The sequence below is a fragment of the Vipera berus genome (genome assembly GCF_964194415.1).
Source record: "Vipera berus genome assembly, chromosome: 1".
Classification (NCBI taxonomy): domain Eukaryota; kingdom Metazoa; phylum Chordata; class Lepidosauria; order Squamata; family Viperidae; genus Vipera; species Vipera berus.
In genome coordinates this window covers 287,701,903-287,726,648 of record NC_138202.1, presented here as the reverse complement: position 1 = coordinate 287,726,648, position 24,746 = coordinate 287,701,903, and the positions used below count along the sequence as shown (strand labels likewise).

General features: G+C 38.6%; 2 protein-coding genes across 7 annotated transcripts in view; one reads left to right on the top strand and one right to left on the bottom strand.

The window, feature by feature from the left end:
* B3GALNT2 (beta-1,3-N-acetylgalactosaminyltransferase 2) overlaps positions 1 to 7,980 on the top strand; it is a 34,893-nt gene extending 26,913 nt beyond the window's left edge. Inside the window, exons 7-13 of one of the 2 annotated variants that reach the window (XR_014024551.1) lie at positions 706 to 784; positions 1,938 to 2,121; positions 2,687 to 2,812; positions 4,803 to 4,962; positions 5,795 to 5,851; positions 5,990 to 6,059; positions 6,685 to 7,980. Coding sequence is in view for 1 of the 2 variants with exons in the window: in XM_081313204.1 (XP_081169330.1) it covers positions 706 to 784; positions 1,938 to 2,121; positions 2,687 to 2,812; positions 4,803 to 4,962; positions 5,795 to 5,851; positions 6,685 to 6,819 (741 nt within the window). In the remaining variant the exon portion in view is untranslated. The remainder of the gene's footprint in view (positions 1 to 705; positions 785 to 1,937; positions 2,122 to 2,686; positions 2,813 to 4,802; positions 4,963 to 5,794; positions 5,852 to 5,989; positions 6,060 to 6,684) is intronic. The other variant, XM_081313204.1, reaches the window with a different exon arrangement.
* Positions 6,254 to 24,746, bottom strand: part of TBCE (tubulin folding cofactor E) — a 28,241-nt gene continuing 9,748 nt past the window's right edge. For 2 of the 5 annotated variants that reach the window (XM_081313201.1, XM_081313200.1), the window contains exons 4-18: positions 24,248 to 24,439; positions 23,521 to 23,609; positions 22,351 to 22,450; positions 21,085 to 21,187; positions 20,061 to 20,137; positions 17,663 to 17,758; positions 17,070 to 17,134; positions 16,925 to 16,989; positions 16,649 to 16,801; positions 15,674 to 15,827; positions 11,021 to 11,089; positions 9,989 to 10,048; positions 8,318 to 8,409; positions 7,984 to 8,072; positions 6,254 to 6,765 (exon numbers count right to left, since the gene is read on the bottom strand). In XM_081313201.1, coding sequence (XP_081169327.1) covers positions 6,750 to 6,765; positions 7,984 to 8,072; positions 8,318 to 8,409; positions 9,989 to 10,048; positions 11,021 to 11,089; positions 15,674 to 15,827; positions 16,649 to 16,801; positions 16,925 to 16,989; positions 17,070 to 17,134; positions 17,663 to 17,758; positions 20,061 to 20,137; positions 21,085 to 21,187; positions 22,351 to 22,450; positions 23,521 to 23,609; positions 24,248 to 24,439 — 1,420 coding nt within the window. In that variant the 3' untranslated portion in view covers positions 6,254 to 6,749. Of the gene's footprint in view, positions 6,766 to 7,983; positions 8,073 to 8,317; positions 8,410 to 9,988; positions 10,049 to 11,020; positions 11,090 to 13,763; positions 13,992 to 14,921; positions 15,035 to 15,673; positions 15,828 to 16,648; positions 16,802 to 16,924; positions 16,990 to 17,069; positions 17,135 to 17,662; positions 17,759 to 20,060; positions 20,138 to 21,084; positions 21,188 to 22,350; positions 22,451 to 23,520; positions 23,610 to 24,247; positions 24,440 to 24,746 lie in introns of those variants that run through there. The other 3 variants (XM_081313202.1, XR_014024550.1, XM_081313203.1) reach the window with 3 other exon arrangements.

Here is a 24,746-nt window from a genome sequence, read left to right as displayed (position 1 = left end):
CCTATCTCCATCTCCAGTTTAAAGTTTTAAGAATTTTGGGAATTCTAAAGGCAGAGACTGTGAATTGTAAATTACGATAGCACTAAGAAATATGTTTATTGATTAAATTTCTATAGTGTCTATTTCAGGGGTTCCCAACCAGGGATGGTCGCACCCCCTGAAGGTGTGAAAACCTGGGTTTTCAAAATTATTAGTATATATGCATAATTCGTTGCTGTTATTTCGAACCTTCGTAAGGGGTGTGAGAATATATCTGAAGTGTTCTAGGGGTGCAGAGTATAGAAAAGGTTGGGAACCGCTGCTCTGTCTCATCTCAGTGGTTTACAACACCATAATAAAGCCATATAAGTACATGGATAAATGCGTAGCTTAGAAACCAGATTGAAAACAAATTAAAACTTACAAGTAAAATTAAATCAGGTTAAAATTCAAAGGCTAGGAAGTTGTTTCCAGGCCACTAGCCATTCCCAGGGCTACATCATACTTTTAGACACCCATGCTAATTGGCAAAGCCAGGTCTTAACTCTTTTTCTGGGAAACTGGAAGAGTGGAGGCTCCCCTCCCCTTTGTGAGTAAGAAATTATTGTTAAGAACAAATTCTGACAGTACAATCAGATTTACCCCCTATTAATTGGGCTAAGTAGAATAAGTACAGTATATTGTGGTAAGTTTTAATTAATTATCTTTTTAAACTGTCCACAATAGGCAGGAGAAGGATCACTACCACATGAATTTACACAGGGTGTGGAGGGGATCGCAGGTGGCTTTATTTATACTATTCAAGGTAAGCAGCAAAAGATGCTGATGCTTCCTTCTGTTAATGCTAAGCAGGTAGACGAAATACACCTCAGGTCCAGATGGCTTAGTGGATGTGCTTTTTCTGACCAGCTACCTCAGTCTTGGAGCACCCTGTCTCACTGGGAATTGTTGCACTTGTCTGACTGCTTAAAACACGGATGGTAAAAAATACAGAGCTTTTGTGACATGAAGCGTCCAAATTCTGAGTCTTGTGTTTGTCTTTGTGTCACTTTGTACCACCGGAGGGGAAGAATACTTTGTGGCTTGTGGTTCACTTTGTGAAGGAAGTCATTTTTAATACATGTTTAGACAAGTTATGTTTGAACTTGAGTTTCCTCACCTTGCAAATTTTTTTCTTAGTAAACTAAGTATAAGTATGAATTTAAAGAAATAGCCTTGCTGCTGACATGAGGACTTCCATCAGAGGAATGGAGACAGTTCCACCTCTCTGCTCTAGCCACTTCTCAAAATGTATTTTGGATTGTTTGATTACTAGCTGGAAATTTTGACTGCGTATTCAGGATAACCGAATAACAGAGTTGAAGGAACCTTGGAGGTGTTTTACTTCAATTCCCTGCTCAAGTAGGAAAACCTAGACCATTTCAGACAAATGGTTATCCAATCTCTTCTTAAACAGAAGTACCCATAACCTCTGGAAGCATATCATTGTTCTGTTAGTAAAATTCAGAGGGAGAAGTGATAGGAAAAGGCATTTCGCACCCATGGAAATAATATGTGTGGTTATTTTGCCCAGTCATTTTTCAGTGTACTTAATATTTTATTGCTGTTTAATTCTTCACTGGCTTTTGTACTTTAGAAGACTGCACAAGTTTATTGAACTAATACATTGCCCATAACTGCAGAGTTTTTTCTTTCATTGAATGCATTTACCGATCAAAATCTGGTAGCAAAATGAATTCCTTTTCCATTTGCAGATTTCTTATCAGATATGGAGGGTTGAGGGAGTCTGTGGCAACACACTTGGGTGGGTTTGGGAGAAGAACAAGAAACCCCATTGCATAAGGACATTCCCTCATGTATCATTGGATTTAGCTCAAAGGAAGCATACCAGAAACCTTTCAGTGTAGGGACAGTATAAGATTGTAATGTGAGATAGCCTTTTCCTGCTTCTATTTCAGAAGGTGAGACGCTTTTACAAACCCTGCAGAGTCGCTCTGAAAGATTCCTAAATCATATGAACAAACTAGAAAAGGAGGATGCCTTACTAAAGGAAGAAAGCAACACTTACGATGATATAGTTTTTGTTGATGTTGTTGATACTTACAGAAATGTTCCAGCCAAATTACTGAATTTCTACCGATGGTAAGCTGGAGTGTAAGGTGGTGATACCATATGGATTTTGCTTGTTGATTTCTGGTATAAAAATAACACTATGACGCTGAATATAGGTAGTCCTTGACTTAGGAGCATAATTGAGCCTGCAATTTTGGTTGTAGTTTGTGATGGTTGTTAAGTGGGTCGTCTGATTTTATGATCTTTTGGGCAGTGGTCATTAAGCAAATGTGGTGGCCATAAGGCAAACACAGCAGTTGTTCAGCAAACATAACCGTTGTTAAATGAACCCATTGTTCGTCATGGGGTGTTTTTTTTTGCTGGAAACTGGAAATGCCATTTTCTGGCAAAAAATGTTGTAAATCAGATTTCTTTTTTTTGCTCCTTTATTTAATGTAGCCGTCAATGATAAGAATGAGCTATTCTACAATATGCTGGGTCACCGTTTAATATATTCTTAAAATAAGATTATTGTTTTATTTGCTCTTATGGGTTTAATTAAAATTTGATTAGATACTTGCCATTCATCACAGATAAGGATGTATATTAACAAATACTTTTCTAGATGATGATAATATTGATGATTTTGATATAGGACTGTACAAGCTGCAAGTTTTGATGTCCTGCTGAAGACAGATGATGACTGCTACATAGATTTAGAGACAATATTTAACAGAATAAAGCTTAAAAACTTGGGCAGACCAAATATCTGGTGGGGAAAGTGAGTATCGTATTGTAATACATTGTGTTGTTATACAGTTAGTGTAAAAGATTTCATAGTAATCAAAATAGATGTGCTGCAGTTAAAGAGAGTTGACTGTTAAAAGAGAAGGAAAGATCTTTTTAATAGAAAAATCATTTTAAAAACTGTTTTTTTTTTGTTAAATGTTCTTTTCTGTAAAGCACTATTGAGAAGACATCAAACAGTGATTAAAACAGATCCAAGAACCTTGTTTCAAAATGTCTTGCTTCATTGACTAATCTGCATTGAGTTATTTTCATTGGTTCTGTGTGTTCATCCGTAGAATGTCTGAGATAGGTCCTATAGGGCAGCAACAAGTACCCAGGTGAATATGGTGTTTAATGAAGGAGGGAAGGGATTAAAGCCAAAAACTAATATTTCTTTAACAGGATTTTTCCCCTTATATTCTCCTTTTTCTTCCGATGCCTGTTTCTGTTTAAAAGGTAAAGGTAAGGGTTCCCCCGCACATGCATGCTAGTCGTTTCCAACTCTAGGGGCCGGTGCTCATCTCCGTTTCAAAACCGAAGAGCCAGCGCTTGTCCAAGGACATCTCCGCGGTCATGTGGCTGGCATGACTAGACGCCAAAGGCGCATGGAACACTGTTACCTTCCCACTGTAGTGGTCCCTACTTTTCTACTTGCATTTTTACGTGCTTTCGAACTGCTAGGTTGGCAGAAGCTGGGACGAGTAACAGGCGCTCACTCTGTTACGCGGCACTCGGGATTCGACCTGCCAAACTGCCGACCATCTGATTGACAAGCTCAGCATCCTAACCCACTGAGCCACTGCGTCCCTTGTTTCTGTTTACCAATTAGTAAATTGCTGGTAAAGGACAAATATTCATCAGAAATCTGAATTCATCTCTCACAAATGAACTTTAAAGTTAATAAAGTGCTATAGATTCCCCAGTCCTGACTTACCAGTATGTGCAGATGCTGACAATGAGAATGAACAGTGAAACCTTCAACTGACAGATTTTAGGGGGTGTATGTGTTCTGGGATTCAGAATTGTCTGTTGTGTTGCTAAATATTGTGTGGTTTAATATAATTTGTGCACTAATTTCTCAGTTTATATCATTGTTCTTCAAACTTGGCAACTTGAAGACGTGTAAACTTCAGTTCCCAAAATTCCCTAGTCTTTTTAGCTTTGTTCAAGAGTGGTAGGCCATTATTAGTAGTTGGTTAGGAGACTTCTAGAAAATTCTGGGATTCTAGTCTAGACTGGAAATTGGACAAAAATCTCAGCAGAAGGCAGTGATAAATTACTACTTACATTCTTAATTGCCCTGGAATAAAGTGGAAAATAAATCAAAATAATTGAATTATTCCTTTAAGGATCTTAAACCTGTCTACTGAAGTTACAAGAAAAATATTCCAATGGAGCTTTATTTTTTATTTATTTTTCTCCCTCTTTGGAATGTATTTTAATTGAAGAGTTTTAAGTCAGGGGTAGGCAACCTCGGCTCTTTTATGACTCATGGACTTCAACTCCCAGAATTCCTGAGTCAGCTGGCTCAGGAATTCTGGGAGTTGAAGTCCATGAGTCATAAAAGAGCCGAGGTTGCCTACCCCTGGTTTAAGTAATGGGTTCTAGCCCAAGGTTAAAACATGACGACACAGATAGTGCTCTCCCTTCACTTTATAAAACCCTGACTGTTGTCTGTTGGTAAACCTCTCAAAGCATGAAACGAGTTTGGGTTCTTCTGTTACTTAAGCCTCTTGATGAATTATTAAAGGGATCTACTTATCCCCTTTATAAGAGAGCAAGGGCAAGCTGAGGAATAAGCACACCACTTTTAAGGAAACGGTCAAAAAGGAGTTAAAATGACTGCCTGACAGTTTTGGAGAAAGGAGAGTTTGCTAGTCAAGCCTGTGAAAAGAGAGCTTAGGAAAGCTTCCTCAATTGCACAGATAGGTTAGAGGACGATTTATTAATTTTGTATCAAATGAAGAATGTTTTGGCTTAAGTTTCAGATTAAATTGGGCAGTTGATCGGACTGGGAAATGGCAAGAGTTGGAATACCCAAGTCCTGCATATCCGGCCTTTGCTTGTGGGTCTGGTTATGTTATTTCCAAAGATGTTGTAGAATGGCTAGCAAGCAATTCTGAAAGGCTCAAAATATATCAGGTAAGTTTTTGGATAGGAGAAATGGACATGATTCGAGCAAAGTGGGAGTTTACCTACTGAATAAATTGGGTCACCAATAAAAATTTGATTTCTGATATTGGAGTACGGATAAGTTAGTCCTTCAAGATTCTTTGTGCAAATTTATATACTTTCTGTATTGTAATGTAAACTATAAAATCAAAATAATGGAAACACTTGCACATTGGTAGATAGGTGAATGAATGGTATACATAGAATTCTGTTTGGACAGGATTTTCATACTGCAATAGACCAGTGCTTATCAACCTCACTAACTTTTAGATATGTGGACATCAATTTCCAGAATTACCCCAGGGAGCAGGATGGCTGGAAAGATTCTGGAAGTTGAAGCCTTTACATCTTAAAAAATTGCTGAGGTCGAGAAATATTGCATTATCTTCGACTTATTCCCCTCCCCCCAAAAAAGCTATGCAAGTTCAGACCTGATAAATATTTAGATGTGAGACCATAGGAAGGACTAGTGTTAAAAAAAACCAGGTGACAGTAGCAAACCAGTTCCATTTTGTTTCCAAAACTAAAAAAAAAACACAGTTAAATCTATGAAATTACTGGAAATCTGCTGTGAATTGTAGAAGCCTTTTTCCTTATGAAGTTGCTTAAGTTCTTCATTATGCTTCTTTTGGTATAGGGTTGTTAGGCATCTATAATCTAAACAAACTTTGTTGACATAAGTGTTTAAAAATAAGGCAAAATTTATTTTCTGAAGCATGTGCTTTCTGCAGCGAGTTTCAGTTCTGATTTTGGTTATTGACTACGCTCCTTGTTTTGGTTCTGACTTAATTTATCCACATAGGGTGAAGATGTGAGCATGGGTATTTGGATGGCAGCCATTGGGCCAAAAAGATACCAGGTATGTGTTACTGTAAGATGAAATTTCTGAATAAATCTATATGAATGATAGTAGTAACTTTTACAGACCCCTAGTTCATCCCAACATTTTGAAATACCCCAAAATCAGTTTTGTGGACTTCTGAAATATATATTCAAGGATGCGGAGGAGTCATGAAAACCTCAAGAAGTGATTTTTCAGAGCTACTGACTTATGCTTATAAATATGTGTAAGTTTTATCAACCTGACATTGATAAATACTTCAGATAATTTTGTCTTACTATCTAAGAGAGGCCCCCAGTGATTAATCAAATAAAAATGTAAATTTAAGGCAGAATCCAGCTCTTTCCAAACCAGTTTACAGACTTGTTTTTCAATTAATCTTTCCTTCCAGTCTCATGGCAAATTACTTTGAAATGTGAGTGGTTTCAACAATTTGTAATACAGTAATGAGGAAACAAAGAAAAACTTAATCTGCTAAATTCCATTAATTGCTTTTTAAGGCAATTAAAAAAAGAAACATACAAACAACTTCATATTGTAAAAATGATTAAAGACTAAACTTGATTAAATTACTTGGCTTCCTTACCTCGGTCAATTTGCTGTTGCAAAATCAAGTGTAGATTTGTCTGTCAAATGTTTTATAATAGTCCGTTTAGTTATATTCCATGTTGGAATTTGTATGTTTTTTTAACATAGTTTATGGAAGGACAGTGCAAAAATCAATTTTAAATAAAATATATGTAGACACACACACACACACACACACACATCTAATCCCCTAAAACTGGTTTTTAAGCTGTGCCTGCAATAGTACAGCAACGTTTACGGTATCTTGCTTTCTTTTAAAACAGGACAATCTCTGGTTGTGTGAGAAGACTTGCGAGAGTGGTATGCTGTCTTCTCCTCAGTATTCTGCTCAGGAGCTTGAAGAGCTGTGGAAAATAAAGGAACGCTGTGGAGACCCCTGCAAATGTGAAGAAAAATGAAGGGTGGCAAACACTAAGGAAAATGCTAGAGAGGAAAGGAAGGGAAAGCCTCAAAACAGATGTTCCATCAGCCTCCTACGTAGTCTGTTGCTGGTGACAAAGTATGAGTATGTCGCTAGCCAATTTATGCTTCTATTCCACTGGTTACATACAATGTATGTTCATTTCAATATGGCAGTAAACTACAGACAAGCTTCACACATTCTTTAAAGAAGTGTTTCATGTAGATAATTTGTCTAGTGTGAAATGGCCCTTAGGGCTGTATTTGCACACACACCCCCTTTTTAATAAATGGACTCATTTCATTTTTAAACATACTCTCTTTTACGAAGCCAAATATAAATGTGAGTTCTTTATTAATATATCACAGAAGTAGATAAACTTGACTTTTCATGCATTCAGTGTATACAGGATCAAGGGACTGAGGCTAAACTGAGAAAGGCAGATACAATACTGTACATATTGCATATTAAACTTGCACATCTCTGCCCGTATGCCTTGCTGGAGAAGACATTTAACCGAGGCAGACTGCACAGGTGTTGGCTTCTAATGAACTGTGGATCAGACTGATGTTTTAATTTCAGTCTGTATTTTAAATATGAGGGAAACAGTGCCTCTTGCTGGGAACACTGATATATTATCATGTAACTCCTGTAAAGAAGGAAGTCAGATGCTGTAGTAATTCTATTTATCCTCTGTGTACTTTCAGCCAACATGTAGAGGGACTAAGACAGTAGCCCTTTCTCCTATATGCATATTAAATACTAGGTTCCCCCCCCCCCTCCGTTGAGTGATTTTTATGCTTTCTGGTATTCTGTGGCTATTGGGATGGGTTGGTAATGAAATACCTCAGCTTTTAATTCTCTCAAATATGTTATTTGTATAGTAGTGAGTGGAAGGTTTGTTGGGAGTCCCACTGATTTCCGTAAGTTACTAGTGTAGCACAAATGAATTACTTTTTATTTGAAGCTGGCAAAAGCTTTCATTTTTTCTTACAGGCATGATATATTTTTTTAAAAAAACAACACAAGAGTACAAAAGCTTCTCTACCAAACAGTGATACATTTTTATAAAGGCTTTCCCCAACAATACAATTAAAAATCAGCCTAAACTTTATTAGCAGTGTGCAAGTTATCTTCAAAATGTATCAAAGGCAGCTTTTACCATCGTACTAGAATGCAATCTTCATTTTCGATAGAGTAGAATTGCAAGGGCTTTAGGTCATTGTCCAATTCAAATTCTTTGCCTTTCATCTAGGATTTAAAAAATGATTCAGATATTAGATTTGCACATTTTAATCTTGCATATCTTAAAAGACTAAGATGGAATATAAAGGAAAGGAAGCGAATCGATTTCAAAACAATAGTACTGCTTTTCTTACAAAGAAATCAATCATCCAACCTTAGAGTGCAATGTATTGATTTTACCAGTGTAACAAGTTGCATTATTCTGCAAAGTCTCAATTCATGTATTGTTGCATTACTGAATTTGAGCTTACTTTAGAACTTTCATATGATAGTTTCAGTTCTGAGCCTGGAATTTTAAGTAGCCGATACAGCAGTCCTTTGACCTTCTGGATAGTCATAGAATCTGCATTAAAGAGAGAATTGTTTAACTCTAGACAGATAACACTTGATGCCACAGCAACTGAAATTCTAGCAAAAGTTGATACCGAAATAGATTTGTGGGAGTTGAGCTCCTGCAGTTCACAGGAACCAATTAGAATCATTTGACATTAAAACGGTACTCTTCCCAAGCAAAAGTTTACCAAATTATAGACTCTACTTATCTACAACACACTGACTGACCTAAGTGACCTTCAAAACACTATTTATGGCATTAGCTCTTTTGTACCTTAACACTATGAGTGAAGCCTTTTCCTCTCCTTCATGGTATGAGGCTCCCCAAATATTTATGTGCTGATTTGTCCAGATTACCATTAACCTTATGCACTTGTATTTCAAATTAACAATATGAACGTGAAACTGTATTTTTATAGTAAGATTTAAAGGAGTAAAAGTATTATAAATCTGACCCATCTAGAGATTGGCTATGCTGGGTAATTTTCCCCTTATTTCATTTAAAGCTTTATCTGAAGGCACAGCAATAGTCCTCTATTGTCAACAATGTACTTTAAAGTATTTTTATATTAACTTTTTGAAAAAGCTGTATCATTTTATGCAACTTGTGATAAATGTGATTTTTATTTTGAATAAATACTTTTCAAAAATACAAACATCAAAGGGTTTATGGATATCTCATCTTTTAGTTATATCATTATCAATGAGTAAAATAGAGGGCATAATTCTTTACTAGGCATTTTACTGAAATGAGCTGTACATTTCTAAACAAAACGCACTTTTCCATAAAAAAAACAGGGACAGATGTTAATTTTCTATTACATTATACTAAGGATCTATGTGGTGTACAAAGAACCATCCTTAGTGATGTACAGTGAGGGAAAATATTATTTGATCCTCTGCTGATTTTGTACGTTTGCCCACTGACAAAGAAATGATCAGTCTATAATTTTAATGGTAGGTTTAACAGTGACAGACAGAATAACAACAAAAAAAATCTGTGGACAACTGTCTTTTATACAGGTAACAAGCTGAGATTAGGAGCACTCCCTTTAAGAGAGTGTGCCTAATCTCAGCTCATTACCTGTATAAAAGACACCTGGGAGCCAGAAATCTTGCTGATTTATAGGGGATCAAATACTTATTTCACTCATTAAAATGCAAATCAATTTATAACTTTTTTAAAATGTGTTTTTCTGGATTTTCCTTTGTTATTCTGTCTCTCATTGTTAAAATAAACCTACCATTAAAATTATAGACTGATCATTTCTTTGTCAGTGGGCAAACATACAAAATCAGCAGGGGATCAAATAATTTTTCCCCTCACTGTAGAAAAAAATATCTAATTAGAATACTCTGGATTAAATTACAATAGTCTATTTTCCATATATTATATTGATTTGTCTTGCTCTGCTTCAAAATGGATGTTGGCTTGCATTTCTTTTGAAAGCTACAACATTTGCAATGATTTCAGATAGGGAAAAATATCTTCAAAAAGTGTTACTGCCTATCTTACTGCAATATGCACACAATGACCAAAATAATTGTAACATGCAGGAAATACGGAATACAGACATCTTTTTCCTTACCTGGAAGTTTCTTCTCTATGGGATTCTGGTCGGCTTTGTCAGGGCATTTAAAAGTCAACGCTGAATAAAGAAAAAAAGAAAAATCTGTATAAACAAAGTGAGTTTAGTCTAGATTTTTTTTACAGCCAAAGTACACCTAGTGAAGCCAATTGCAGAAATTAGTCAAGAGTTAACTCCATTCAAATTTTGGTGCATTGACTACAATACTGGAGTAAGTTATGGTAACATTCATACACTGGTTGGCTGATAACATTTAGCATATTTAATTGAAACAACAAATGTTAGGGTACTAGGGAATCTCACCCTTAAAGTTTATGCAATTGGCCATTCCACAGTGAAACTTACTCATACATGATGATGGCAACACATCAGTTACCTTTGTACCAAAAGCAGAAGTCAAAATACCGATTAGGTTACAAAATTAATGCATTCTTCCCCCATTCCCAGATTACAAAGAGTAGGGCTATACAAAACATCTGAAAAAGGTACTTTGCAATATGCACGGGAGTTGGCAAAGCATTCTTTATCAAGCACTGAAACAATTACATTTTCTAGAAGAATTGAAGTGGTTTCAAAGACTTCTGTCAATTACAGGGATAAAACTGGGGGTAATTGCCTTCAAGGGATAATTTGGGCATATCCTGGTGTAATGAAGCATTTTTTAATTGCTGGTTCCTGAGGTGAGGCTCTAGTTTAGGGCTGCCACTGCTGAAACACTTGTGTAAAAGAAGTTTTGTGTGTGTATGTGGGAGAGAATAATGACATTCAAGACCAGGAAAAAGGGTAATTGGGTCAAACAGTTTAAGAACCACTGGTCTATACAATCACATCACTGCTAATTAAGGCATGTTTTCTCAGAAGGCATTGCAAATAGATAAGCAAACTAGATACAAATAATAGCTATGGGAATACTTGTAGACGTTAGAGGCATAATTTGCATTGGGAGGAAAAAGTTAACTTGTTTGCAGATATTTACGGTTGCTCAGCGTAGTATTATATATTTCAATAAATTAGTAAACATTTGCATCTTACTCAACAGTTGTTTTTTCAGAGAAAAAGGCTGTTCTCTTTCCAGCTCGCCATCTTCTGGGGCACCGTAGACTGTTAAAAGCGAAAATAATAAGAAAAATATATACTGAACAAGAATGTTACAGTATAAAGAGCAAAATTCCTCCTATAGGATGTCAAATTTTCCATAGTTCCCTATTGGAGCAGGTACATCGTACATAAATGGCTGCTTAAGAGTCACGAAGAAGGAAACACCTACCGTATTTTCTGCTGTATAAGACGACTTTTTAACCAATGAAAATCACCTCAAAAGTTGGGGGGTCGTCTTATACGCCCAGTCGTCTTATACACCGGAAAATCAGTGAGCCCGGGAAGGCACGCCCTCCCCTCTCACTGTGGAGGAAGCAGGGCAGGCTGGCGTCTGGCGGGAGCCGGCAGGGCAGTCCTGCGCACGCGCGCGCTCCCTGGCTGTTAAGAAGCACTCCTTAGCAGCCGGGGAGTGCGCGCGTGTGCAGGACTGCCCTGCCGGCTCCCGCCCGACGCTCTTCCCTCTTGAGGCAGCATCGCTCCCCGGCTCCTAAGGAGTCCTCGGGAATGCTGCCTCAAGAGCCATGGCAGGCGCCTCACGCTCTTCCCTCTTGAAGCAGCATCGGTGGAGCTGTCCGGCGTCGGGCGGGAGCCGGCAGGGCAGTCCTTCCCTCTTGAGGCAGCATCCCCGAGGACTCCTTAGGAGCCGGGGGAGCGATGCTGCCTCAAGAGGGAAGAGCGTCAGGCAGGAGCCGGCAGGGCAGTCCTGCACACGCGCGCACTCCCTCCAATTCACCCAGAATAGATATTAAGACTAAAGTTATACAGTACGCAAAAATGGAAAGGGCTTTGTTTCAAAACCAGAAACTAACGTAGTCTTCTAAATGCTCTCTTGAACCATTTTAGGTCAGTCTTCAATTGGCAGAAACAAAACCAAGCGCTGATTATTGTCTGGATTGTCATCCAGGCCATAGTTGTCTCAAAGGTGCTTTTTTTCGTCCAAAGGCAACTGGACGGGTTTTTTTCTTTGAGGAAGAAAAAAAAAAACTTCACTTGTCATCCAAGAAGCTTCATCAACTCTAATGGCGGGAGGGGAGGATGGATACTGACAGTTGAGATTGGATGGTGGGGGGGGATGGAAGGAAAGGTTCTGATAGGATGTGTGTGTATGGAAGGATTGTACTGTGTTTCCCTGAAAATAAGATCCATCCCAAAAATAAGCCCTAGCTTGATTTTTACATGTGCACCTAGTATAAGCCCTACCCCCCAAAATAAGCCCTAGTTAAGACCCCTCCCACTGTCCCACCATCTGACTGCTCGTGGCTGCAATTAGGCAGGACGGCATGCCACACTGCCACGAAATGAGGTGAGGCAGGTGGCGGGGGAAGGTTTCCCACGCGCCCAGCACCCGTGCACTTCAGGGCCCCTGCAGCCAGGCCACTCCCTACGTGGTGACATTCCCCCAACTGTTCAGTGACCCGGCTGCCCACCCGCCTCTTCCCTTTCATTTCCCACCCATGCCGGACTGCGATGCTATGGAGGATGGGCGAGGGAGGCTCGGTCCTCTTACCAAGTCTACCTCCGCTGTTTCGCTGCCCGGGGGAAGTGACGGTGAAAGAACTCCACCGTTTCAATGGCAGCAGCTCTGGAGGCCTGCAGCTCTGCATCGTCCCTAGGGTGGCGGTTTCAGCCATCTGCCTCCCTTCGCAGCTCTGCCCACAGAGCCACCAAAGTGGCAGGTGGAGCTCTGGAGGGCTGGAGAGGGGGCTGAAGGGAGTGGACGTTCTACCCGTAGTGCCGTGTGCAGGGAAACAAAAGACGTTTGGCACTAAGAAAAAAAGTTCAATCGGACCTTCCAACTTTGCAAGATCTCTTTTTTTTTCTGCAAGAAGTTGAAAGGTCCGATTGAACTTTTTTTTAGTCCCACAAACTTTTTTTTTGCTTCCCTGCACGTGGCAGTGGAGAAACGCAACGGAGCTGAAAAGCAGGTTAGCGAAGGAATGCTTTAGGGAAGCGAGGGCAGCTGGGCGGTAGTGTGCCAAGTTCTCCAGCTCTGCAGCGGTGAAGAAATGCAATGGAGTTGAAAATCAGGAGGCAAGGCAAACCCTCAAGGGCTCCAGGCTCTGAAATGGGCCCATCCCTCTCCAGCAGCTACCCAGGCCCACCAGAGGGCAAGGCCGGCATCTACTGAAACACGGTGGCATTCCAGCTCTGGCGGGGAAGGGGCAGCTGACATGGGCATTGCAGGAAGGATGCCTGATCACTTCAGCACCCTCCCTGACACTCTAGGGCTCTGCCAGCACTTTGGCCTAGGGCTGCCACCTCCCCGCTTACCTCTTGGGTGGGCTGGGCTAGGAAGGCAGACCCCCCCAAGCATCTGTGGGGCAAAGGCCCTCTGCTCCACCCAGAGGGCTGTTGGCCTGGCCGCCCCCACCTTGGCGCTCTTCCTGCCGATACCCAGCATGGCCACAGGGGCCTGCCTGGCATGGAAAGGGCACGTGTCCCCCTACCTGAATTCTCTCATACCGGTAGTTGGTCCGCTCCCACACTCCGAGGTTGGCCCAATTGCCACCACGGTTCCAAGCTCTGCGTCTTCACCCCATGTGCATGCCATGTCCTGCTGTTTGTACTGAATGTCGTCCCGCCCCATCCCCTCGTGCTTGCCTACTGTACATGGGAAAAATAAAACATCCCTGGAAAATAAGACCTAATGGGTCTTTTGGTTCAAAAAAAAAAGATCTGATCTTATTTTCGGGGAAACACGGTATTTATTTACAGTCATTTGGTCAATAGCACTCTCTGAGAGCTGTTGAGGCCACTTGGTGATTTATTTGCACCCCCAAAGTCACGTGAATCAGGGAGCAATTGGATGTGGAATCTTCTTGGAACTACTGCAAAGGCTGCATCGTAAAGTGGAGATAAGTGGTGTCTTATTCCTCCCCCTCTGTTGAGAGACGGGTGTTCAATTCTAGCAAAGAAAAATTCCTTTACCCTTCTTTCAAATCAATGGTCCTCTCTAACCTTGTCTGTGTAATAAAACATCTGCAAGAAATCAACTAAGCACAGAGACCACCAACGATCCTTAATTCCAACCCTGAGCTACAAATATTTTTCTTCATTAGAAACAAAACCTGAAATGGTTTGGTGGTTCTACCTTTTGGCCAAAATTAGATCTGGAGGGATGGCAGAGTGATTTTTACAATGTAAGTAGGGCCAGGCTAGTGCTCGGCTACCCTCTTCCTCTACATGGCCTTAACGTCTTCTCTCAGCCAGCACTGATGTCCCAGAACAGTATATCCACTGGGCAATCCAGCCCTGTAGTCTCATCAGCACCGTCTCGTCTATCTCTCCACTGTCATCATTGCTTACTTGTAATGCTGTCACCAAGGATAACTCTCATTCTTGGCTTTTGCCCAGTTTCACTCCCCTGAAACACTTTTGTCTACATGTTCAGACTGGGCATCAGCTATTCAAGACCAGCTGCCGAGTGTATGGAAAGATTCAGGCATGGAACATTTTGTACATCCTTCATTAAAACTAACCAGCAGTTCTGAATCCCTTCTTGAAACCTAATAGTATATTGACTGCATGCAAATCGTCTCATAAGGACACCGCTTTTTTTAGAACAACATTTAGTTTGTTTAAAAACATGTAGAACATAGATGCTATCTGGATCAATGATTTTTTAAAAAACCAATAACAATATCTTCTGTTATCAATTCTGATAGGAGCACGGTGGCTCTTGTGGTTAGGATGCTGGGTTGGAGGTTAGCAAACCCACGTTCGAGACCAGAGTGCTGCCGTGGGGCGGGATGAGTTCTCATCCTTTGCTCCAGCTCCTGCCAGGCACATGAAAACAATCTGCAACTAAGCATCCCCTGGTCTACGGTGATGTCACCTGTTAATCCTTTCAAACCGGAAGCACCTCGATGCTTCTGACACAAGTGCAAAAATCAATTCTGATGAGTGTCAATTACCATCCTTTAAGTTTGGGGACTGGTATCTGTAGTCCTTTATGAAGGGAAACACAAATAATCTATTCAATTCCTTTTATCCTTCTCTAAAGCTTTTTTAATTATCATCATCTCTCCAATCAGATACAATTCATATTATTAAACTGAAACAAAAGCTCATTTCTGGATACCTTTACATCTTAGCAAATACTGTTACTGTGGGAAGTGAAAGTGTTTAAGATTTAAGAGCACTCTCTGACTGTCCTTCCTCCCAGAATGAGAATGTAAAGTTAAAGCTACGGCTTCCTTTGGAACTGAATTTTAGGGCAAATATCTAGAAGATTTGCAATCCAGGGGTCTCAAATGAAGCAAGTAAATATGGGAATGACAGCAACATGACAGTCAATTTTCACTAGAACATTCCATAACACATTCTAGTGGCTGATGTTCAAACTAAGAAAATTAAGATAGCCAAGTAGCTTGGATGGAGCAGGTTGGTTAGCCAAGAATTTTTAAGCTAGAGAAAGACAATAAGACCAGTGAGAACCATAGCAAAGAAATTCACTCAAGATAGCAAACATGCAAAATTTCCTTCTTCTTATTCATCTGTCAAAGAAATAGAATTAAGGCAGGCAGACAGCTGGAAACCTAAGAGAAAATGCCAGAGGACAGAAACGAAACTTCCTGCTACACTTACGGTCACAGAGTAGCTGAAATCTTGGATGAGCAGCAAGGAATTCCTCATTTGGTTTATTTTTTTTTGGATCTTGATTACCACCAGCCTTTAACCACTGAATCCCATATTTTTTTCTATAGTCAAGTTCTGCTCCCCTCCTTTCTTCAGGAAAGATCTGGGGCAAAACAAGACTGTATTATATGACATTAGAATAGCCAAATCAATGTAGTATCATTTAATATTTATCATTATTATTCATTAAAGCAAGGCGTCTTAAAACTGTGGGTCGCAATCTCTTAAACAGTTGTGAGGAAATGTGAGAAGATGGCAATCTCTCCCACTCTCTCCTCAGGGATTTTCAACCAGTGGTACGGGTACCACCTGTGGTAAATTGGCACCTGGCAGGTGGTACGTGACAATCCTAGAAAAGTGGTAGCGGGGGAGGGGAATGAGCTGAACTGGTGGCAGCACCGCACAAGCCTGAGCGAGAGATGGCTGGAGCTAGGCGACTGGTGGTACTCGGATGATGCCATATCCTAAAAGTGGTACAATAGGTGAAAAGGTTGAAAAGCCCTGCTCTAAAGGCCCTTGTGCTCACAGCCATGATTTCTGAAGGAGCCCCATCCTATTCCTAAGGGCCATTACAGTGATTCAAACAGGCTGAAGGATCCTGAGCAGTTAGAGCAGGATTCATATCGACCCTGCTAAAGGAGAGCCCTGGCCTTGGAAATGAATTCTGGGAACAATTGGTGTGCCAGGCTGGCTTGCGCAAACATAGTGTGACCATTGTCAAATCGCACCCTATTCTATCTGACAGGAAACGCCCTGTCAGAATGCATCTAATAGTGTTAATTCAGGAAAGTCACACATTCATTTATTATTGTTGGGTATTATTATGCACCAGTCAAGTTTTAGAATCCATGACTACTCATCAGTTTTCAAAAAACATTACTGTATGTGCTTCCTTAAGATTGCTAATGGAACACAAAAATATACCTGTGATTTGTTAAAAAACTTTAATTGTCCTATTTTGGCAATAATAAGTTGTTTCACAGTCTCTACGTTTTTCTCTGAATCCATCAAAGGATTACTCCGACAATCAAATGATTCAAGTTTTTGTAGCTTGTCAAGTTCATTGATAACAGACCACTGAAACATAGAGAATAAGAAAATGGCGGTTTTGAACCACTGAGTCTCAAATCAAAAGATTAAAAACTGTAATAAGTGAAGAGAATTGAATTCAGAACCCAATTCATGACACAGGTATCTTACTTCTGCTATTCTATTGTCTTTTAATATAAGATGAGTTAATGAAGGAAACATTCTGGTCTTGTAACCTGCAAAGCAGAAGAATAAATTGGTGAAAATAGTGAAAAATTAAATTACAGGCATATATAAGACCATTTAATTTACATACCAAATGTTGCATCAGGAAAGTGCATAGAATAAATTCCATTGTTTGAAAGTATTAATCTTTCCAACCTGAAATGTAAAAGACAAACCATTAAAATACAAGCCAATAATTTGGATTTCATATCCAATAAATTGTCGTAAATCTGAAATTAGCATTTTGTTGTATTAAGTCAAATCAGAATGCAAGATACAGGTTGTAATTAAGATCCTTTATTGTAAGGGTATAATGAAATGAAAAATAAATCAAATAAAGTAGAATAAATGAAAACAAATTGATTTTTTTAAAAAAAATAAAAGCAGAAACTATTATGTCATCATAGTCTGCAGTCACTGTATTTGAAGATTCCTAAAAAACATACAGTCATGTAACAATTTTTGGAGCTCTGATTAAAACAGTTTGGCAAAAAACTAAAACATCAGTTTCACCACTATACAGGTTTGCTTCAATACAGAAGTACAGTATGTAATGTACCATGACTAAGAGATTAGGAAAATAGTAGGATCATGTTCCACTCTGAAGAAAAATGTATTTTGCTAGATATAACCAATAAAGTTACATTGACACTGAGATTAACAGTAGTGCTGTACAACAGTTACCTGGGAAGATCCGCAATTAGATGAAGTTGATATTCGTCAGTTAACTGGTTATTAGAAAGGTCTAGCCATTTCAGGTTCTGGAGGACATCAATAGGTCTGCAAGGAAAACTCCTTATTTAAAACTTTGTAATATTATAACTTTACAATTAAAAAATAGAGGGAGATTGAGACCTCTTACCATCTTTTAGCTTTATCTTTTATTAATTCTATTGTAATTTCCATGTCTGACTGTTGAGAGCTGTCCAGAGAGATTGAGATTTATCATACTATCTTTCATACTTTGTATTGTTTTCTTGTTATTCTACACTGGAGTACAATGATCACAGATCATAATACATCCAAGACTGTCTCTATTAAACCATATATATTTGATCCTAAAATATTAGTAAAGTGTACAAACACCGTCACAAAAATCATTTGTTCTAATTCAGTGCTTTCTATTCTGACAGTATTATAATTCAAGGTATTTCTACCAGCATATACAGACTTGACACCGGATTCTTTCTGAACTATTAACTCTTCTAAATCACAAAATCTCCACGCTAATATATATATAGTCCCTGATTAAATAACCTACATAGATTTTATTGGAAGACTTTTTAATTGCCATACCAGCCTTGTTTCAGCCTAACATCTGATGAGATGACCTTGTTTGTATCCCATAGTGGAAGCTTAGTTGATGGAGAGAAAAACATAAGGCCTTCTGGGTGCTGTATCTCAGGAATTGTAAATTTAATCTGAAATTTTGGTTTAGATAATGTGCTTGTTTAATTTATCCCTTCCCTGTAATTGTTTCATGCAATTTTTAAAATGCATTGTGGTTCACTACTCTAAATAATGTATACATTCTAAAGGAGTGGAATATAATTTTCATTTAAGTAAGTGCATTTTTAACAATCCTTTTCTTCTTTACTAATATAAATGGAGCATCAGGAAAACATCAATATAAAACCAAATAATAATTACAAGTGAAAAATACTAAACCTTAAAGGAAAACCAAACCAAAAGTGTTATACATTTTTTACTGTTTCTACTAATAAAACTCCACTGATGCAATTGAAGATAATTCAAGATCTTAAACGATCAGAAGTACTTGGTTCTACATACAATAGTTTTTACAGACTCTACTAAACCTGGAAGGGCTGTTATCACACAACCCACAGTTTAACAGCAAGGTGGACAGATAAAGCAGTGGACCTACTCTGAACTACACATATCTTTTATCACCATTTACTTCCCCTAGTCTAAAAGGTAAAGGTAAAGGTTCCCCCGCACATGCGTGCTAGTCGTTTCCGACTCTAGGGGCCGGTGCTCATCTCCGTTTCAAAGCTGAAGAGCCAGCGCTTGTCTGAGGACATCTCCGTGGTCATGTGGCCGGCATGACAAGACGCCAAAGGCGCACGGAACGCTGTTACCTTCCCACCGTAATGGTCCTTATTTTTCTACTTGCATTTTTACGTGCTTTCGAACTGCTAGGTGGGCAGAAGCTGGGACGAGTAACAGGCGCTCACTCTGCTACGCGGCACTCGGGATTCGACCCGCCAAACTGCCGACCTTCCAATCAACAAGTTCAGCGTCCTAACCCACTGAGCCACCGCGTCCCTAGTCTACTCAAAGGCAATTTCCTGTTTCTGATCTTGGTTTATGGCTTTTCTCAAATCAGGATAGAAGGTGGGGATATCATAATGAAATGATATTGAACCTTGAATGTCAGCAAACCATCCTTAATTTACATATTAATTAATGGATAGTCAACATGTTTGTAATAATATTTTAAACAGAACAAATGTTCTCTTACTCCAAGATGTTTTTATATATAAAAATAAGATACATATGCCTAGGATTAAATCTATAAACATAAAAGGAGTCCAATGTTTACAATCACACCAATCAGTATGGTTCATAATTAAATATTTCAGGCCACGCTGAAAATATGCAATATAGAGTCCTTGCTTACTACTTGTTTGGCAATCGTTTGAAATTATGACAATGAAAAAGGAGATTCATGACTGGTCCTTAAGTTGTGGGCATTGTAGTGTTCCTGTGGTCACATGACTGCAATTTGGGCACTTGCCAATCAAAACACATTAATGAGTTGCGGTGTGCTACAGTCAAATGGTTGCCATTTGTGACCATCACAGCCAGCCTCTGACAAGCAACGCCAATAGGGAAGCTGGCAGGAAATTGTAAGTCGCAGACATGTGAGGTCCCCCTTGATGACTGTGATTCATTTAATGACTGCAGCTGGAACTGACAAACTGTTGTTGTAAGTTGGCCCATCCATGTGATGGTTCACTTTAACACTGCATCATTTAACAAAGGAGTTGGCAGTCCCCATTTGGGGTCTACCTGAATCATATTTGCAAAACAGTGGCTGTATGAATAATTACTCTCGTACCTTTTTAAAAGTGAAATGCTATTGGAAGCAAGGTACAGTTCTTCAAGAGCTGGCCACCCTGTAGCACATAAAAGAACCTAATGGGAAAACACCATTTAGTCCAAACAGCAAATTTCACTTGCCTTTGTAGGCATAGGACACATTAAAATCAAGTTATACCAACTTTATAAACTTATTTCAATAATATTCAGAGCTATCTTGAAATGCATTTCATGGTTAGGGGACCTATTTTCACTAAAAAAAAATCAGTTTCTTTCAGTTGAGTTTAACAGTGGGTAGAGCCACTGTTACTAGAGATCAATGCAGAGAACTTGGAATCAAACACATTAACAGGAAAAAATGAGAGAACAGTGAAGACCTGGAAAACTACATTTCATGGTACTTTGAAATGGCAACTTCTAGAGTTGGAAGGGAGGGAAATTGAATAGGAAACTCTACTGAGCACTTCATGAGCAAGATGGGAAATCTTTGAAACCAGATATTCACTGATCAGAGGCATTGGCTTGAGATGGGCACCTAGAGATATTAAATAAATAATTAACTTTAAAAAGCTCTACATATAACTCAGAAAAGCTGGAAAACATTCAAAAGTTGAAAAAAAATTATGTGCACATCTGCATAATGGGAAGAGGAACATCTGCTATCATGACATGCAAAGCTAGTAGAATTACATCATTTTATTGGAAAATCTACTGTTCTTTTGATTTTTCCAGGATGCAATTTAAGCAAAGTTTACGTAGCATCAATACAATTGACGACACAATTGATGAGGCAAAATTAGATATATTTTTCCTTCACTTTTCATAAGTAATATTCTATAGGAACTAGAAGAAGAATAAATTATGATGATACTAAAAGAACAGGTAAGGAATCTGGCTAAGAAAAAAAAATCATGTATAAACTTTTGCAAAGATTGCATATTTTATAAGAATGTTGGCTTATATATATATTAGTGTTTTATCAGAATTACCAATGATATGATTAAGAAATAACCATAAGCTTTCAAAGACCAAAACCGTATTACCTCAGTCCATGTCACTCCAGTCTGATTAAGTGCCAAAACCCTGAGTTTACAAAATGTTTGTGAAGCAGGTGGTAGAACAGATGGAAATTTCATTTTGTTTTTACTATTACAAAATTGAGGAAAAAATACATTAGAAAATGGAACAAATACAGTACATCAATCTTTCTATTATAATTTAAGACAAAGTTATATTGGACTTCTTTACATTTCTCTTAATTTATCATTTTTGCTTACATTGGTCTCCCATGTTTCATGTCAGAAACAAATGCAGAGTTAGACACTGAGATTTCAGAGATGAAACTACATTTCAAGTCATATTAAATCTATAGTATTAGTTTAAGGCATAAGATCCTAACTCCAGAATCAAAGCTTTTGTTTGCAAAATAAAGGAAAAGCCCCATATTGGTGGTGCACATGTATTCAGAAAAGGAGTTCATCCTTTGCTATGTAAGGATAGCACCAAGGCAGGGGTGTCAAACTCAATTTCATTGAGGGCCGCATCAGCATTGCGGTTGCCCTCAGGGGGCCGGGTGGGTATGGCCAGGGTGGGTGTGGCCTTCTGGGTGGGCGTGGCTAGAGTGCGTATGGCCTACTGGGTGGGCGTGGCCAGCTCTACATTGTTCGCATCAAGGGTGCCTATGGGGGCCTGGGCAGGAGTGGGACAGATCTGAGGGTCTCTGGCAGAAGGAGGGTCTCTGGGTCAGGGCCAAGGCAGTGGGGGCCATTCCCTCACTGTTTCCAGGATGGCTTCGCGGGCCACATGAAACCACTTCGCGGGCCGGATCTGGCCCCCGGGCCTTGTGTTTGACATGTCTCCACTAAGGGAATTAAAGAAAAATAGCAATAATTTGAGAAGAATGCTAAAAAGTAGCAGGGACCACAATGTTAAGTGAGTATTGGTACCATTAACATATATATTTGAAATGACTTGACACTATTTGATACAGACAAAGGATTAGCTTTAGAGTTTTGTTTCACAAATGGAAACGCTGTTTTATTTTCCAGAAGGGCAGAAATCCAGTAGAGTCTATCACTGGAAGAATGGAAGAGGAAAATGTGATTTTTCTATGATTCCCTTGTGGAACCTTGTATTATTGTTCAAGGAAACTCTAATCAAGGGAAATGCTGGAGCAGTTTTTCTTTGGGCACACTGAAAAAAGCAGAATCAGCAAAAATTGTCTTAACTCATTTGATCCAAGAAAACCCCCCCCCAAAAAAAAGAGAAGTCTAAGCACATCTACACATTATGAAATTATTTGTGAATACCTGAGATTAAGTGTTTCTAAATTTTCAGTTTGGCAGGCAATAGCTAACACTTCTTTCCATGATGACAAAAGATTTTTGGATAAATTTATCTGCCGAATATCTGAGCAAATATATTTAGGAAAAACTGTGCAATAAATATGATAAAGAAATACGATCTTGCATTATGCTAGGTTAAGGACTCCATGACTCAAGAAATACCAAAGTTTAAACAGGGAGAAGACAACAAGGGACCACATGGGGACAGGTTAATCATAGCAAGCAGAGCTACAGGTTGGGCCACTTTGCGCACATGGCAACACTAGCCACGCCTAATATTCTTCCCATTTTTTCTGAGAAGAGATAGATTTTAAAAATGGAGTGGTGGGGGGGGGGGGGGAAGGAAACAGTCTTAACCCTATTGCACAGCTTATATATAAAATGGCAAGGAAGCTACACTATCCATTTTTGGTCAGAGGAACTGTATAAAGGACTCCAGGATATACCCATAAACAAGAGAATTTAGATCAGACATTAATTTTAACATTCCCACAGAGAACCTGTACATTTTGATAGTATGGTATTGTCACTTTTGCAATTTTAGCCATGAAAATCAGCATTATTTTTAATATGTTTATTTCAATTGAAAACAAGATTACTTTCCACTCATTTTTATATAGGGTTCATTTTGTATAATCTTTTTATATTTTATATTTAATTTATATTTAATTTTCCATTTTATTTTCTTGATACGTCGAATGGTTTAATTTTATTCCGCATTCCCAGAAATATGTTTTATTTAAAATCAGCTGTTTTAAAATACATTACTTTTACAATTTATTTGAGGTGTATTTCCCCAAAACATCATTCATCTATTTTCTCAGTAATGGAACATATTACTTCCATATGCTGTTTAGGGTACGGCCACTAGAATGTACTTTTTCTCTGTATTATCTTCAAAACTTGCCCCAATTCTCTTCAGCACTTTTAATAAAGGGCACAGTGGACTGTGGACATGGAAAATGCTTCTATATTTCACAGTGTTTTTCAAAAGGCTTTAATTTTAGACTACTAATAATTTTGTCTAAGGAAGTTATAACCTCATCTAATTTTTATAACCTCATCTAATTCTTGAAATCAATGCTGTTTCAGACCACATACTGAATAAGCATTTTGACAATATAAAAAGGATACTAGGGCACAATTTTCTGATTTCTTCTTCCTGACCTGCAAGACTCACGGCACACGCATCTACTGAAAGGTCACTTAAGGTATTCAGTTGCCTACAAAAAAAGAGTCTCATTAGAAAAGCGTTGCCCTTTTTTTGTCCTTATCAAGAGTGGAGTATCAAGGTATTTTTTTGGCAGACCGAAAAGAGAGCTAGGCAAGGTGATGCAAAGCATGGCAAAAATGCTCTTGAAGCAGAAAATATTCAAGCAAAAAGAAAATGAAACCCAAGGAAAAAAGGGTTACATGCTTTCCCTCCAAGCTTCATTGCCTTACTTTACTTAAAAGATATATTAATATTTCAAGATCAATTACTGAGTTTTTCTAATCAAAGGTCTGCTGAAATCCTGCATACTGCCAAGTCAGCAGGAACAATAGAAGCCCTTCTCAGCTGAGTCTTTTATGCTACTGTTCTGCAGCACCAAAGACACAGCGCCACTATAACAAAGTATATTTCTGAGAGAGAAGATGCTATAATCAATGCATGCAACAAATAAACAGGTACAGGATAAATCTAAAAAAAACAAGACAGTAAAATTGTAGAAAAGTTGCACAAGGGCAAGAATTGTAATAGAGTGCGATATAAACATGAATGCACTAGCAGCGTCAATAACTGGGCAACAGAACATTCTAACAGGATGGGAATATATTCAATCATTCTGGTGCTGCTCATTCTCAGAGGAACTGTACTTGCTTTTGTTTTTCTTTAATGGAATCAAATCCAACTGTTTCTACAGTTTTCCTTCCAATTACTAATGACAGTGCTGTTTCACTCTCCGGACCATGTTCATTTTCATTCAATCCATACTTGTCTTTAACGGCGGAAAGGAAATCTACTCCAAAATTTGCCTTGTTTGGGCGAATGAAGGATCCACCTGTAGGATGCCTGGAAGGAAAGTGACAGCAGTTTCTTAAAAGCGGTTTTAAAACATCTTATTCAAGAAACAGACGATTCCAGGTGATCTGTTCCTGAATCAAAAAAAAAATGCACGTGTTTTAACTGATGTTCCAGATACAGACCGAATCAGAGCTGATTTGTTTCCGATATGGTCTTGAAACAGTTGGGAGGAATTACAAATATTTTTAAAGTTCCATTTTAGCTGTCATATTTGCATTCTCCAATCAGGTCCAGCAGTAGTTAAACACAAAAACACTAGTACAATAAATTCATATTATAAAAAGTAGTAATGTTC